This window comes from Plectropomus leopardus, chromosome 5, assembly GCF_026936395.1.
Source record: "Plectropomus leopardus strain MGB_pleo_1.0 chromosome 5, ASM2693639v1, whole genome shotgun sequence".
Classification (NCBI taxonomy): Eukaryota; Metazoa; Chordata; class Actinopteri; order Perciformes; family Serranidae; genus Plectropomus; species Plectropomus leopardus.
Genome location: NC_142180.1, coordinates 4722161 through 4738961, shown reverse-complemented (window position 1 = coordinate 4738961; position 16801 = coordinate 4722161). Strand labels below are relative to the sequence as shown.

The window sequence follows — 16801 nt, the reverse complement described above, 5'->3', positions numbered from 1 at the left end:
TGTAATTCCAACACACAACATCAGCATTCTCAGCCCATTTCCCCTCAGCCCTCCACACAAAGCTGCTGTTTAGGTTGTCTCCCAGTCTGCCGTCTGTGCTGTATGTCTGCATATATAGCATGACTCATCCTTTCATCCCTCAGTGGTATAGTCAGGGGGAAACTTCAAAGGAAAGCTGCCTGCACACTAAATTGTAGCCTCCAACCAACAGCGAGAAGTTCAGCCTTCTGCCTCTGCTCGTATAGCTGCGGGGGAAAATCTCTCTTCATTCTGAGAATACAAAGCTTTATCATTCAAGCTGTTCACCAGCTCAAGATGCATTTTACCCACCTAAAGGAGTTATACATGACATTCAGAACATTAATATAGCAGCAAACAACTTTCTGCTATCCCGAGCAGAAACGGAAATGAAACAAAATGTATCAAATCTGTGTGTTGTGATCCTAGCTTCTCTGTTCTCTGCCATGGTTGGTCTGGCCATTCGCAAATGTTTGTGCATGGAAGTCCAAGTGTGTACATCCCTCTGGCATTACTGTTTTTCCTCCAAGCAAGCCCGAAAAATGCTTAGAAAAAAACCCCTACATCCCACTGGCTAGCTAATCGCCATCTCACAGCTTTGACGTAGAAGCATAATGTCCACCAGGTTACACTGTTAGCTCTGCCAGCACTGTTGCTATTGTTAGCACTTTTCATGCAGTTTGCAATGTTAGCTCATAGTTGCTGGGTCAGCCACCTCCATGTTGAAAGCTATATGTAGGCAGTCATGGCCTAGACAGGTCAATTTATGGTTCATGCATCCATGTGGGTCCACTTTGGTCTGGGTGATGTAATGTCGTTATCTGCACACATCTGCAAAGGTCACCATGGATGCCTATGTGGACGTCAGCATGCAGCCTATTTTTGAGATTGTGCAGAAAATCACTCCCATTAGCGTCCCACGAATGACATTACATCCTTAACGTGAAGTTAAATTAAAGTTATCAGATGTTAGATTTAGGCAATTAAAGTTACAGTGGTTAGGTTTTGGGAAAATAAACATGGTGAGGATGCACCTTAAAAGAACTCAAAGTTTACATAGTTCAACACCTTACTCCTAGAGAATTTCCTGAGGAAATGTCCGGACTTCAGGTTTTGTGACACCTTTAGCACCCCAACTTGCTTTCCCACAGATCACTCGGAAACCCTGATTACAGCCTTCAAGAATGTGTGCACAAATTACTGACTTATGATCAACTGGATTCTGTTCGAATTTGGGTGCATTGCCCTCATAGGAAAATATTCCAACAGTTTATGAGAACAGCCTAATTATAGATATGCTCTCAATGTGACATTCAGCTCCTTTAAAGCTGGTATCCACATTGATTTTTAACAGACAAATGATCTACATTGTGACATATCACACGCTGGAGTCATTCTCCACATTTAAACAGACTCAACTTCTCTTGTTGAAAAAGCCAGTAAAGTCCTTTCATGCATAAAAAATGTACAATATCAGCACAGTTACATATGGCATACTGTATCGGCTGATTTACATTAACAGCAGGTTTCCACATGTGGGAGAGAATCATTTTTCTTCAGCGGTTCTGCCATCTTTACTGTAGTCCAAAAATTATCTGATATATCTCTATGCTGCAGAAGGTAAGATGGAAAGTTATTAATTTCATCTTTACGTACACAGTGTAGAACATCCATCCTAAGACAACAACTAAAACTCTAGTCCTAATTTATGAGTCTGACCTTTTTTTGACTAACGTGTCAGAAAATTATGATTCAGAGGTCATAATACACCACACCCAAGACCTTAATTATCTCCCCTATTTATTATCTCTGGGGTGGCAAGTCTTACACTTTATCAAAACACTAAGCTATAACACGAACGTTTTGGCATGTAACTCCTTAAAATGAAGCTTGAAGGCTACATGCATGTAGATGTCATGGTGAGTATGGTGTTTTTTCCCACCTCAGGAGAGGGAGATTTACATTATAACCACATAAAACTAGCCAGAGATATAGATCACTCAGTATGTTTACATGCACAGTTAAGTGGAGCTACGGTTATAGATAATTTAGGACATTTAACTGGACTCAGTTCACAAGCACAGGGGAGAATCAATTTATTGATGGAGGTATGCCTGATTCCATCACAGTAGGTGGCGATATGCCCCCGTTCAGCTAGTTGCTATTGGACCTCCTTCCGGTTGACATACTATGTCACATACCAGACAAGTTAGCAAGCGGCAAGCTGGTTGCAGGTCAAACGGTGACAACATGGATAACTTTTTGGCGCTGTACATTTTATACGTGGTTTATGCTTTATTTTACACTTTTACTTTGTTTTATTTCCTTTCATTCTCCTTCTTTTGTTTTTCCAACCTTTCTTCTATAAATTTATGCTGTTTGACTTCAAGGTCAAAGCCCGGTGAAACAACTATGAATCATGCCCAGAACGCCTCAGCCAGCTCAAGTTAGGTTGAAGAGTATACATGAAAGAGGAAAATGATCTGATCGTGTTAGTCCAACTTTGAGAAATTCGACTTTGTACGGTTTCAGTCAAACTAACATATTGCACACATATTTTAAAAGTCCAGTTTTAGTCGGACTAAGAAAATAATACATTTTTTTAACATCATGTAAAAGTACTGAGTGTCCATCTTGCAGAGAAAGGCAGCCGCCACTCTGCAGCAGTACAACAGGTCCTTATTTGGTTAGTAGGAACCCAGCAAACCCTTCAGGACGTGTGCATGTAGTTTATAGATCGAGCCAAAGTTTGCACAGGAGGAGTCAAAGTGGAGTAAAATGAGGTGTGATGCAAAGCCTTTAAAACGTTTCCCCTTGATTCTATAAATTACCACCTGTTTAAAAAGTCAAAGTGGCGAAAAAATACAGTCTAGTTTTTTTTCTGCTGCTGCTTTCTGTGTCTTGGAATCAATCAGACAGTTTGTCCTACAGTAACAAGCGGATCTGATCTCATCCTGCTGGAGTTTCATATTTCCTATCATTTGACCTTTTCCCCAATACAAGCAAAACTCTCCACATTAATTCAGCATTACTCCAAACAGCACCTCCTCCCTCTGTAGCTCTGTCCTTCACTAAAAGGGGGACAGGGTAATTGCAGCAAGCACCTCCAGAGTTATATCAGACCCATAATGCAACTGGCAAAGCTCCCAGAATCCATTACTCTGGCTCAGAACCAGAGGGAAAGTACGCCTCTCATCTTCAATGTTCAGAACTGAGCAGGCAGGATTTAGCTGTGCGGCTTTTCGTGCAGAATGCTTGATCCAACTTCTGAAAATGCGTCTGCATATGTGGGTTTCATTTATGCATTCATATATCTCCTTTAACGTTTGATTTGGTCTTTGTGTGAGACATTAGCTGTGGTTATGAATACCTGCTGCCAACCATACACACAGCAATATGGATACTTTTGAAATAGCTGTTTGGTCGTCAAAAAGATGTTATGGTATACATGTTTTCAATTTCAAATTATGGTTAAGTTTGCTTCTAAACTAAGACAATAGAACAGCAAAAAAAGCTTAAATTTCCTCTTTTTCTGGTGTTTTAAGACTAAAGGCTGTTAGGAAATAACTTAATGGTCCTATCAGAGCCATAATGCAGAGCAATCTGATGAACAGCGGGGTAAATCTGTCCAATAACACAACACAGATGCTGTAGTTGACATCTCTGTCTGTGTCTGTTGTCAGATGGCTGTAATGTGATCATAGGTCATAAATGCCATCAAGGGAAGCTGTGTTCAAGTCACAATTTATGAGAGTGGTTAAATAATTGAAACACAGAAATATGTCAGTGACAGTATATGTCAGACACGATTCTGAAAGGTTGACGTATAAATTAATCCATTTGAACAAACATTTTGGAAAAGCTCAGTTTTAAAGGTCCAGTGTGTCAGATTTAGGGGGATTTAGTGGCATCTAGTGGTGAGAATTGCATATTGCAACCAGCTAGAATTTCTCCTGGTTAGAATTATCAGGATCCAAATTATCCACAAAGGTCTTCTCCTCTACAAACCAAACAGACCAGGTGATTAAAGTGGGTAAAAACACTGAATAAAGCAGTTTTATGTTACAAATCAGTGATTTCCCAATGCATCTGGCACATTGTAGATGTCCAGTATGTGCTAATTTGTGTTAACCTTATTTCTGATTCAAACATTCAGGAGGTTTTTAGAATGAGCCATCTGGCATCTAGAGCCAGAATTTGGTTTGTCTGTTTTGGGCTACTGTGGAAACATCGCATAGCAACATGGTGGCCTTTCTGGACCTGAACCTGCCTCCTCCTCCTATAGTTCACACCCTGTAGTTATAAATGGTTCCTTCTAAGGTTACGAAAAAACTACAATTATTATTTTCAGGTTATTATACACCAAAGAAAACATTCTTATTATATTATATTCCATTTCTGCCAAAATGTGCCCATAAATCCTTTACACTGGATCTTAAATTGTTTTTCAGCAATTTTAAAAGTCATGTATTCAATTCGCAATGGAAAAGTGTTTTGCACTATCCAGTTAGGGCTATTAGGGCTATGTTTGAGTAAGAGGGCAAACAAATTAAAATGATAGCACAATTTGTCCAGTGTGGGTGGAGGGACAACATAAAGTCCTGAGTCTATCCACAGGATAGGCACTGAGACTGATATTTTATATTTTTAATCTGATAGTTTTCCAATTCTTTGTTGATTGTAACCCATTACTTCCTGGATAAAAAACACTTTATGTCACTCCATCAAAACACTGAAATCAATTCTTAACATCCAATAATAATGGCCGCACCAACACATAATCTACGCTCAGCAGTTTCAGTAAATCATAACTGCTATCAACAAGTACTGTAGTGTAACCAGAGACAGTTTGGATTAATGCAGACCTCCTATGCTGTAAAACACATCTTTCCATTTAATATAGACCTCTAAATGTGCATTGCAGCTGTATTACTGTATGTGGGAAATATGTATATCGATAGGGATTTGGTATTGGCAGATGCTTGATTCTTAATGACCTGAATCAGAACCAGGGGCAGATGATGGAAAACCTGGAGTTGCAAGATCCTTATTTTCTATTTATGTGTGTATTCAATGAGAGAAACTGTATTACAGCATAAAAAAACAGAATAGCAGGGACTGTGGAGAGTCAGCGGGAGAGGAGGAAAATCTTTGACTCATGCAGAGTTTCAGTTGCCACATCATCTTCCCAAACAAACCTACATAGTGATTACCACAGAGCAGAGACAAGCCTGGACACACAGCACTACGTTAGTGGAGCCTTATTTCCACATGTTGTTTTGCAGAAACACTCGCTTTATGTTGCTAAGTTATTTAACCATCTTCTCATCACAATTCCTGCAATATCTAGCATGCATCATGTGAGTCTCAAGGTGAGATCACAGCTTGTATCAGAGCATGTTCTTACCTGTTCAAACTCTCGGAGGCTGTGCATCTGTACCGGTGGGCCTTTATCTGTCTCATCACATGAGAAATCTGCACACATAGAAAAAGAAAGATGTTAACAAATTAAACTAAAGATATATTTTTTTTAAATATATATATATATTTTTTAACAACCTGTAACTCTGGGCTTCCCATGGCCTAGATATTTGAGAGCCTTGTGAGGTTTCATTGTAAGTTTCTTCCTTAAATGTCCAGTCTATTTTCGAAACTTGGACATTTCATTTATATTTCATTAAAACAGTTAACAGTAGTACCATCTATGCCATTTTTAGGTGATCTTTGGTAGGACTGTGATTGTGGGGCAGACAACAATAAAAAAACATTGTCATTCAACAACGGCTGCAAAATTTTAGGAAAAAAATCAATACATAATTGCAATATATTAAATATTGCAATTAAATTATCCCTTGCAATAAATAAACACATATTTTGCCACAATCTCTCCTGTATCCTAAGCATCACTTGTTGGCTATTTATTTTAGGGTTCCAGTTCCTCTCTGGCATTGATACTTTAGTCTCCACTCATCTTGTCTCACTTTCCTCCTTAAACCATGCAGGACAGTTATGCTATCACTACTATAATAATCCTCACTGTGTGCAAATATTGATCAGTTGATACCTGACTGCAGAGCTCTGTCTTACTGGCCAGAGGGCTGACAGCATGGTGGCTGAATAGCGGCTACAGACAGACTGTAACTGAATACAGTGATGCCATATTCAAAGATCTCAGTCTTTTGCAATGTGTTTATCTATAATTTGCCCTGTGACAACAACATAAAAAGTGACATATTGTGCAGCCCCATAATACAATTGCTTTTAAATTTTTGTGATCATAAGATACAAGTTTATCCACCAACAAAGAATCCTGGTCCTCCTGGGGCCAGCATGAGTTGGTCAGTGGTGTTCAGCTCCACTTCGCAGTTTGTTCGTTACTCCACAGTGCTCATTACGATTCCTTTATTTGTTTATTTGTTCAGTTGTTCTTAGTTTCATCTTTCGGCTGTGTGTTTTATCACTATTTCTGTCTGAGAAATTCTGCGTTACACCTTTTTAACCGCTGTAACCTCAAGCTCCTGTCCACAAATACTAACGAGAGCCTGGATATCTTGGTTTGTCCAATGTGAGTTCTCCGTCGTCCTTTTTCCTAAATGATTGGTTGTCCTCATCAACAGAGATATGCATGTCAGTTTGGTTTCTGAATTAGGGGAGATCAATAAAATTGTGTGTTCTTCAGCCGATAAATGAGTAAAAAAAAAAAAAAAAAACTTTCATGCTGTTCTCATAAACAGATTGTATGTTTTCCTGTGAAAGTTAGCGCACCCTACGTTGTACATAAATTGAGCCAGAAATTAATGCATGACCCACGTATTTTGAAAGGCTGCAATCATGTGACCAATGCCCTGATGGGAGTTAACAAGGAACTGGCCCCAAAACACCAGACTTTCCTTAGGACTGTATTTTAAGCATGTAACATCACAGTGAAGTGCTAATTTGCATGTGCGTATTTCAAGATATCATTTGAATCATTCTATGGGGACACAAACATTTTCAGGGGTACTGTTACTGTATCTGGCCTCCTAACTGTGACACATGGAAAAACCTGATGCAACAGACTAAATAAAGTCATGTTGATGTTACCAGTTAATTCAGCGACTGAAAAAAAAGAAATCTCCACTCAGCTTTTGACCGTATCACATGGTTTTCATCAGCCAGTGAAAGTTGATTTGATGTCTTGAAACTGAAGATATAGACATTTCTATCATTCTGAGCACTTTTAGGACTTCTTCATTTCAGCTAGTTTTAAACTTCCTTTGCTGATGAAGACCATGTGATATGGCTTGACAGCTCTAGAAAAAGCTAATACATAAACCTTGAGCGGAGATTGCAGCAATTTCAGAAAAGCGCACACAAAACGGGTTTGTCTAGACTGTGTTTAATGCAAATAAATGCATTTCATCTGTAAACGGCACTATTTAAAAATCCTCATAAATCCCGAATGCCTCTGTTTAAAATAGCTCCACTGTTGCTGAGAACCATTAGTCAAAGAGAACAGAGCTGAAATGTAAACACCTGTGGGCTTTGTGAGCTGCATCTCTGAGACGTCTTGATCAGCCCTTGCCTCATTATAACCCTATTAAACCTGGATGGATATGGGCCATGTCTACACACACGCACACACAGAACCGACATGGTACATGCCTGTCCAGCTGAAAAACATCCAGAGGTCTTAAGGAGTCTCAAAGCCAAACTTATCATCTCTAAAAGGCCAGGAGCGTTTCCAGAAAACTCCACACAGGAGGGATTTGTACAATAGTTTGTGTTTTATTCCTATAAATGCGGGGCCAATTCGTTCGCAGTAAAATAGAAGTGTGTGTGTGTGTGTGGGGGGGAGTTGAGTGCCAGTTCCCGAGGGGTGTAATCAAGACCGCTTTGGCAGAGCACAGATTTCTGACGGTTCCTTAAAATTGCAGCACATTAAATATTATTAAAAAGGTGCTCTGTAGCATAAAGGTAGAGTAAGTATTCTGGATGGAGGCCTGGGGCAGGCCAGGGTACAAAATATTACACAACTCTGATAATATATGAATGACGCACTGGTACAAACACGCAAACACACACACACAAAAGTTGTGTTACTGTTCTTGTGAGGACCCTCACTGACATAATGAGTTCCCTTTGTCCAAATTGTAATCCTAACCAAATCACATCTTAATGTCTAAGCCTTAAATCAGTACGTTCACATTTTGGAAATATGCTTATTTTATACCTTAATACTGTGATAATGCCCAAGCCTATTAGAGTAGTTGCATTTTTGAACTTTGGACCGAGCCAGGGTAGCTGTTTCCACCGCTTCTATGCTAAGCTAGACTAACCACATCCAGGCTCCATACTTAACACACAGATGTAAAATTGACATCCACCTAAACATCTCAAAATTTATGCAAATAAACAAAAATTTTGAAAAACTGCAACTCAAGACCAAGGAAGTACAGATAAGGTATCAGTGATCAGATATTTAAAATGTCTCATTTGATTGCAAACACAAATGTCGCAAATAAGGGGTGAAAAAAATACATTTATACCACCTTATTTCTACAAATCCCACAGTTTCTAACCAATTTCCAATAAAGAAACTCAAACAAAATAATTCTTTAAAAGACTCCTGAAAAGCACTACATAATTACGTTCTAATTGTTGCGAAAGTGCTCACACTCCTAATCAATTGAATCCAATGAATTGCCAGCAAAACCCTAAGAGTCTTCTTGGTAAACTATAGATTAAATGAAAAAGATTAAGTATATTTCCAAGAAGATTCTCTAACTTTACTTGGGTTTGAAGAGATCAGTTAATACAGTCATGAGACTACGTTAATATTAACTACTTCATCATTTATTGCTTCTTTATTAAACCCGCAAATAAATGACTAGGCACTGCCTTGGGATATTCTCTATTTTACCTACTATAAGTGCCAAATTACACAGGTCTTTTAAGGACACATCCAAGGAGTTGACTGTAATCGGCAGTGAGGACTTGTAAAATTAAGGGTTACCAAAAAATAAGATAAAGACCCATTTTACCTGCCATCCTGTTTAAATGTAGCCACAGTCATCACTATGAGAACAAGCACATGCATGCGCGTGCATGTGCCGCATACACACACACACACACAAACAGACACACACACACACACACACACACACACACACACACAAACACACACACACACACACACACATGCACACATATACAGCTTTACTCTCAGTCCTAGTCAGCTGTTGTTGGTTACCGTGTGCAACGTGGGAAATTCAAGCAGTGACAGTAACTGCACAAAGTCTGTCAGAAAGATACAACTTCTATTCAACTCATGAGAAATATGAATGATGAATGATGAATCTTAAAGCTAGTAGTTGAAATTCAGTGAGCACATTTACTGTAACACTGTACTCAAGTACAGTTTTAAGTTACTTGTACTTAACTGAGTGCTTCAGTGATAGTTTATGCTAGTTTTTACTTCCCATCTGGTACTGTTCAGAGGGCATTTAACCCTCAGTAACCTGACAAATCGAGCTGATTTCTTGCAAAAACATGGGAGTAACGCAATTAGCAACTAAACAAGAAATAGCCCAAAAATTAAAGAAAATAAAAAAAGAAAGGTGAAAAAAGGTGCTGAATTTTTTTTTAAAAAGTATACATTATTTTCTATAACACAATTTAAATATGTAATTATAATAATTATGGAAATAGTTTTTGGGTTTATTCCTAGCTTTTCTGTTTTCCCCCTTTAAAAAAATTCAGGTAATTTTCTTGTAACCTGTCACTAATATCTTAAAAGTTTTCTCAAGTTGCTCACTGCCTTTTTCCATGTTTTTGAAGGATTAGACAGCTTTTGTAAGGTGTCTGAGCACAGCAAAAGAAGACTGATATTAATCCATGTTTCAAAGGGTTAAGGGGCGGTGGCCCTTGTCAACACACTCAAACATTCATACTCATAGTGGCAACACACTGTTGCTCCTACAAACAGCTTATTAGTCAACACAGAAGTGTGTATCAGGTGAGGGTGGTAAAAATCTAATGAGGTGTTTATACTGTTTTCTTCCTGGAAAAGTAAACCAGTAAAGTCTTCTCAGTGTGACACACAAGACAAACAACACATTGATTGGAGACAACCTGGCAGAAACAGTGAACCATGAGAACATTAAATACATTCAGGATAATACTTACCCATCATAGGTCCGATGCTCTTCGGCCTGGCCCGTTTCTCTGCACCGCAGTGCCTGAAACAAGACACAGCTATCAGCCCACTTCCCTCAGACTCAACAGTCCCATGTGTCTTCACCAGCAGCCACACACACACTGCTCCTCATTCCCTGCAGTGAAACCTGTTTTTCCACATTTATGCTAATGAACCATCTTTCCACCCACAGTATACCCTACCTACTAGTGTCCCGTCTGCCTAACATGTCACTGAAATTGTGGTAAACTCTCAAAAATCACAGAAGGTCAAAAATAGTCCAGGATGAGCAAAGCTGAAGGAGGTGGGGGGGAAGCTTCCCACTGACATGTCAGAGACAGCAGGCACTCACACACTGGTGGTGGAAACTGAGTCAGCGCATGCTTTAGGTCACACAGACATCACTCAGCAGCTGAGAAACAGTAAACAAAGAAGCAGAGTGGAAGAATCCATGAAATCCTTCTACCAACCGGTCAAGACTGACTTTAAAACCTTTGGGGGCTTTCTGAGGACATTTTTCTGTCACATATTCTTATCTTTAAGATTTTTTTAAGAGACTGTTTTAGCTCCTGAGATTCACTGTCTCAACATGGCTTAAAGTTAGTCAATAAGGAGGATTTTTCAGGATCAGAGGAACATGGGCTAGATTTTCTCCCCATTAGCACGTCCTCAGAGCCTTTCATGAATAATCAATGAGCAAGATTAAGTCAAACAGATCTTGCTTGGCTGTAAAGGCTTCTTTATTAACAAAAGTGACGATAAGGCAGACGAAAGAGCTTCACATCAGGGTGAGAAAGTAATTAGCTCTGAATAACATGGGAATCAAAGGCTTTTGGCGCAAAATGAGTGGATTCAGGGATTTAACAACTTCTTGACCACCTAGGCGTGTGTTTGCTAGTTGTTACTACAGGACCTCCATAGTGGCCTGAACACTTGGTGGTGACAGCTGGAGGAGCAGAGAGCTGCAGGAGATGGGAGTAACTGTGTGACAGCAGAAGCTGATAGACAACAGTAAAGTTCTCCAACAGCAGCTGTGTGTGTTGTGTGAGAACAACATTTGTGCTCTCGTGTGTGGTTACATGACAAACCTCTGCAAATCAGCCCCAGGTCAACTTAATGTTTCAACAAGCTAATGCAGCTAAGGTAGTGCTGGGCGATATACCGGTTCATCCAAAACTCCGCCTTTTATAAAATACCCTCTGCTATCCACTGGCTATTGTTTTTGTGTTAAATAGTTTGCTGAATTTACTTGTGACATAAATTATTATAGTCATATCACACTTAAGAACAAGCAATTTACCCTTTTAATTAAGAATTTGAAAACGTAAATGACAGTCTTACAAGTCGATACTTGATAGTCCAACAATGGCAATTTAGTGCTGAAAAAAGTTAAATTAAAACCAAATGGCATCAGGATCTTAAAATCAAAAGTCAAACTAATGCTTGCAACACAGCTCTATATAAGAGTTAAACTATTTAAACAAGTTTAAAAAACAATGTTTCTTAAATCAGAATTGCAAGTTATTTAGGGTTTTCACCATCTACAATCCATAATATCATCAAAAGATTCAGAGAAAATGGAGAAATCTGTATGTAAGGGGCAAAGCTGAAAGCCAGTATTGGATGCTGATGACCTTTGACCCCTCAGGCTGCACTGCATTGAAAACCAACATGATTGTACAAAAGATATTACTCCATGGGCTCAGGAGGACTTTGGAAAACCATTGTTGGTAAACACAGTTCATCAGTGCATCTTTAAATGCCAGTTAAGACCCTACCATGCAAAGTGAAAGCCAGATATCAACAACATCCAGAAACACCACTGACTTCTCTGGACCCTGAGCTCAACTGAGACGGTCTGACGAGTCCACATTTCACACTGTTGTTGGAAATCATGGACGTCGTGTCCTCCAGGCTAAAGAGGAAAAGGACCATCCAGATTGTTACCAGCTCAAAGTTCGAGGCATCTGTGATAGCATGGCAGTGTCCTAGTGCCAATGGCATCATGGGTAACTTGCACATCTGTGAAGGCACCATGAATGCTGAAAGGTACATACAGGTTTTGGAGCCTCATATGCTGCCATCCAGATGACGTCTTTTTCAGGGACGTCCCTGAAACAGTGCAGCTACTAGTCCAGCCTGCCTGCAGTCCAGATCTGTCTACCATTGAAAATGATGCATTATGCACCTCTCTCTCTCTCTCTCTTTTTCTGTCTCTTTATTATGAGACAAGGAAACCACTGTGGGGGTGGTAGGATCTCTGTATTGGGGACAGTTAGTAAGAGTCCTACTAGCATACAATGAAAGTGCTAACAGTTAGCATAACAAGGGTAACATTACCTAACGCTTTTTAAAGGATTAAACAATAAAGTCAGTCGTTTAACTGGGACTGTGTAACCTGCCGCTGTGTTAGCTCAGGCTAACCGCGCAGACGTTGAACTGACCACTCGCTGGGAGGAGAAAGGCTCCAGAGACGATCCTTAAGCTCTGTGTCCCTGAAGCTGCACCAACAAAAGTTTTTTCTTTTCCAATGGAGCGTCAGACTATCAAGGCTTTCAGCTGAGTGGGCAGCCCTTCAGTGTGGCCCAGGACACATTAGCGTACACACCTCTGAAAGAAGTCAGCTCACACCACCTTTGAATGTGCCCTTAGAGCCACCAGCATGTGATCGGATCAACCAGAATGCATGTTAGTGCCAGGTGAAAACAGGGGCATAGAGATGCCAATGGGCGCCTTTGGTGTTGATATCACATGCTAAGGGTCATGACAAAGCATCAATATTCATCATCTTGGATATGGAAAGGGACTGAATCAGATGCAAGTGCTCTTAATCCATACAGGATTTTGGAACAAAAAACAAACTAACTCGCACATAAATTAGTCTTGATTACATCAACAAATCAAGTATTAATTCACAAATTAAGTTACTTAATTTTATTGCCCTATCCTTTCTATAAAACACTGTACTGACATTCAAACTTTATGTTTTTAATAGAGATATATGGTTTAATGTATGTTAAATCCTTAAACCTCACTGGCCTGCCATGTGGGTCAGTAATTACACACTCATGCTGTTCAAGCTTTGTTCAAACCCACATAAGTGACTTCTTGACTGGAGCAGAGATCCTAAAGTTTCCAACATACCAAATAAGTCACATTCAACTGAAGTAAATGCATCAAAGTTGTAATAGTATGACAGTCGACATACAGTATATGATACTGTTAGACAGTGTGGAAAGAGACTTAAGGAGGAAACTGGAGGTAAACACATTTCTAACAGATTAAACATGACTAAAGGTTCTGTGGCTTTGACAACATGTATAATGAACCCTCTTATTGTTTCTGGCAGGTTTAGAAAGATTAAAATGACAGTAGTGAGCAATGATAATTCAGCTGTTTGCTTTAAAACGACTGAATTTAGCTCAGCCAATAGCTGTTCATCATCCAGGAACACCACATGTGGGAGTCGAGACCTCGTTATGCAACACTGGCTCAAAGGTCTTCTTTTCATTGCAAGGTAAAGAAGATGTTTCAGTTCATTTGTCTGCATTCAGTGCAGAGGAGAAGCTTTTCTATTTGAATTACATTCATGAATGCACACCCACACGTGCATACACGCAGAAAACCACAGTTCACACACCGTACACACTCACAACACCGACTCTCATGACTCATCATAAAAGCTGTTATCATCCAAAAATCTTACCTTCCTCTATAAAGATATCCACTCATTTTTCAGCCGCATTAAATTAAGAAAAAAACAAACAAATACACTTCTAGCAGCCACACTTCCAATATCTCCTCAGCCGTCAGGTGAGTCCTCAGTCTGAGTGCCTCCACAGACCTGGGCACATCTGTTAATCTTCCAAAGGCAAACAGAGCTCCAGCAGACAGTCAGACGCGGCCAAAATACCAGCCGGAGAAGCCGAGCCCTGAGTTGGTAGGAATCTTCCAGTCAGTTTGTCTCTGACTCCTCAGACCCAGAGCAGGGTGACCACAGTCAGGCTTGTTTGGCCGCGAAGCACCCGGAGGAGCGAGCCAAGCACCCAGGCAGTGATTTGACGTGGCAGAGAGCAGCAGCAGCGAGAGGAGGTAAACACCAGTGGGGAGCAAAGGTACACAGAGCGCCGGCTTCAGCATGAAAGACTGATCTGTTTCAGCATGCTCCAAAACAGACGCTTCACTAGGTGTGTGTGTGTGTGAGTAAGTGTGTGTCAGCATGTGCACAAACCGCACTAACGTCTTCCTGCCAATGGTGGTAAAACAGTCACTAAGCTGTCAATTGACTATTTACCTCTTTTTTTAGGGAGGGTGGAGCACAAGAAGGACACCCATTTGTGTGTGTGTGTGTGTGTGTGTGTGTGTGTGTGTGTGTGTGAGTGTTTTCGTGAGTGTGGGGTGTGTATGTGTGTGTTTATGCATCCCCTCCTCCCCCTGCAGGTGTGTGTGACATGTTGGAGCACGTTTCCAGCAGGTAAAACAAGGTATGAATCCAGACACTAACCTCCTCCAACACAAAACACACACAACCAGCTGCTTAACTGTTCTGCCTGCAGGTCACGCACGCGCACGCACGCACACACACACACACACACACACAAGAACTCTCTTTTAAAGCCACATTAACTGTGTCCATTATTGCTCTCCTAGAGAAGCAGTTGAGAGGACAAACAGTGCAGCTGTACTGACTTGATACAGACAGACAGGCAGCACACTGAGGCTGGTGGAGGGAGCTCAGGATCAAACACAGACAGTGGCGGGTCCGGAGTCTGGATCAACGTCCATGGAAATTCCTCCTCAGTGCTTCTCCAAACAGGAGGGTGTGGTCTGCTGGGATGTGTGTCTGTATGTGTGTGCATTTTTGTGCATGTTCTGGACAAAAAAAAAAACTTGAGGTTGTAGTTTGAACTTGAAATGACCATTTATGTGGTTGTGGGTGCTTGGGTGTTCATCGTTGTAAATAATCAAAGAGCACCCTTATTTTATAACATAGAAACAGACCTTCATTTGAGGCTAACTACAACTATCCTGAAGGTGACCCACTCCCATTTTCAGGCCCAGACACACCAAACACTCATCAAAAAAACTAGCAGCGACAGAGGCCAATTGTTGCATTTCTCCTGTGTCTCAACCAAAAATTGCACTTGAACACACAGCAAAGACTACAGCCAATGACCAACTAGCATGTATGCTCTGTGCCTGTGTGAAAAGACATAATTCTCCATACCAGCAGGCAGTGATAGTCTGTATCTGTGATTCAAAAAGGGAAACCAGAAGGCTGACAGGATGGATTCAAGAAGCTAGTTAGCACCTTGCCAACACAATCTGATGCTGAAGAACAAATCATAATTACTGTGCAGTGAACATAAAAAACCAAGAACCTTTTCTGCTAAGGAGCTCAGTGGCTAAAAAAAAAGTCATCTTTACTTATATAACAAGTTTGTTTCAGTCTCACGTCCTCTTGATTTTAGCTTTCTTTACTTAATGTGCTGAAATGAAAAGCCAATCTGAGTGATTTCTTTGACCGATGGGCTCAGCTGTCTCTGATCCCAAATCAACATACTGAATTTTGAAAGCCAACGAGGACCAACACTGAGGGACAAACTGCAAAAAGGACGCTGACAAAAGCTCACTGTCAGCCAGCCAGTGACTGACGGCCAACTGTCAGCTTGTGCCCTTAATTTACTTTTGCTTTTCGCTATCACTGCAAAATCTGTTTTCAAATCAAAACATTTCCAACTGTTGAGAGAGCATAATCCCCTTTATTCCCTGGAAGGCTTTTATTTTGAAAAATCTACAGGAACTGGAGCTTACCACTTACAGGTAAAGTTTAACTGAGTGGAAATTACAAGCCATTATTTAGTCTTTTTTTTGTATCTTCTATCTAGAATTACCACCTCGCCGTTGTGTGCCTCCACACACCAGTTAAGCTGCACCTACAGTTTACATCCATGTCTGTAAAAACATGGATGCTTCACACATAACTCGAAGCTGAACTGGCTACACTTTTCATAGACTGACGACCAGCTACTTTTGAATCTGGAGGTGGTGATAAGATGAGAAACTTGCGATATGGCCCTTTGGATAACTAAAACCGGACATATCTGAGCACCTGCAGCTTGGGGTAAAAGGTTTTGCAAAACACATTCCAGATTCAGGACTTTGTGTAACCTGCAGTCTGCATAAACAGACACATGTACTGATGGCTTTAGATAAAATTCAAGGAATTTCTATCCTTTCTCTCTCTCGACCAGCACAAGTATCCTCACGAACCTGCCTCACATTCCACACATGCAGCCGGTTCAGTGAGGAGTGCTGAGGGGCTGTGGGAGTGCAGGCACGCAGGCTGAGGCGGTCTGAGCAGAGGAGGAGACAGAACATCAGAGGCTGGACTGGGAGGCTTCCCTCTCCTGAGCCAAACACGTTATGCAATCAGCCAAAACAACAGCCTGTCACTCTCTCTGATTTACTGCTCACTTCACTCTGAATCCTGCATGTTTATTATTGTGGTTTCACCTTTTGTATGCCAAGGTTATAGTCAGTACTTTACAACCTGAGAGATAGGATCCCCTACAGGGCATGCAAGCATGCATGAGGGGTCTTAAG

The 16801-nt window shown here is 40.6% G+C and overlaps 1 protein-coding gene across 1 annotated transcript in view; it reads right to left on the bottom strand.

Annotated features, from left to right (window-relative positions):
* The window catches only part of LOC121962789 (myomegalin-like), a 75278-nt gene extending 60868 nt beyond the window's left edge, over positions 1-14410 (bottom strand). The window contains exons 1-3 of the mRNA XM_088077405.1: positions 13902-14410; positions 10186-10238; positions 5426-5493 (exon numbers count right to left, since the gene is read on the bottom strand). Coding sequence (XP_087933531.1) covers positions 5426-5493; positions 10186-10238; positions 13902-13927 — 147 coding nt within the window. The 5' untranslated portion in view covers positions 13928-14410. The remainder of the gene's footprint in view (positions 1-5425; positions 5494-10185; positions 10239-13901) is intronic.
* Positions 14411-16801: the final 2391 nt, after the last annotated feature.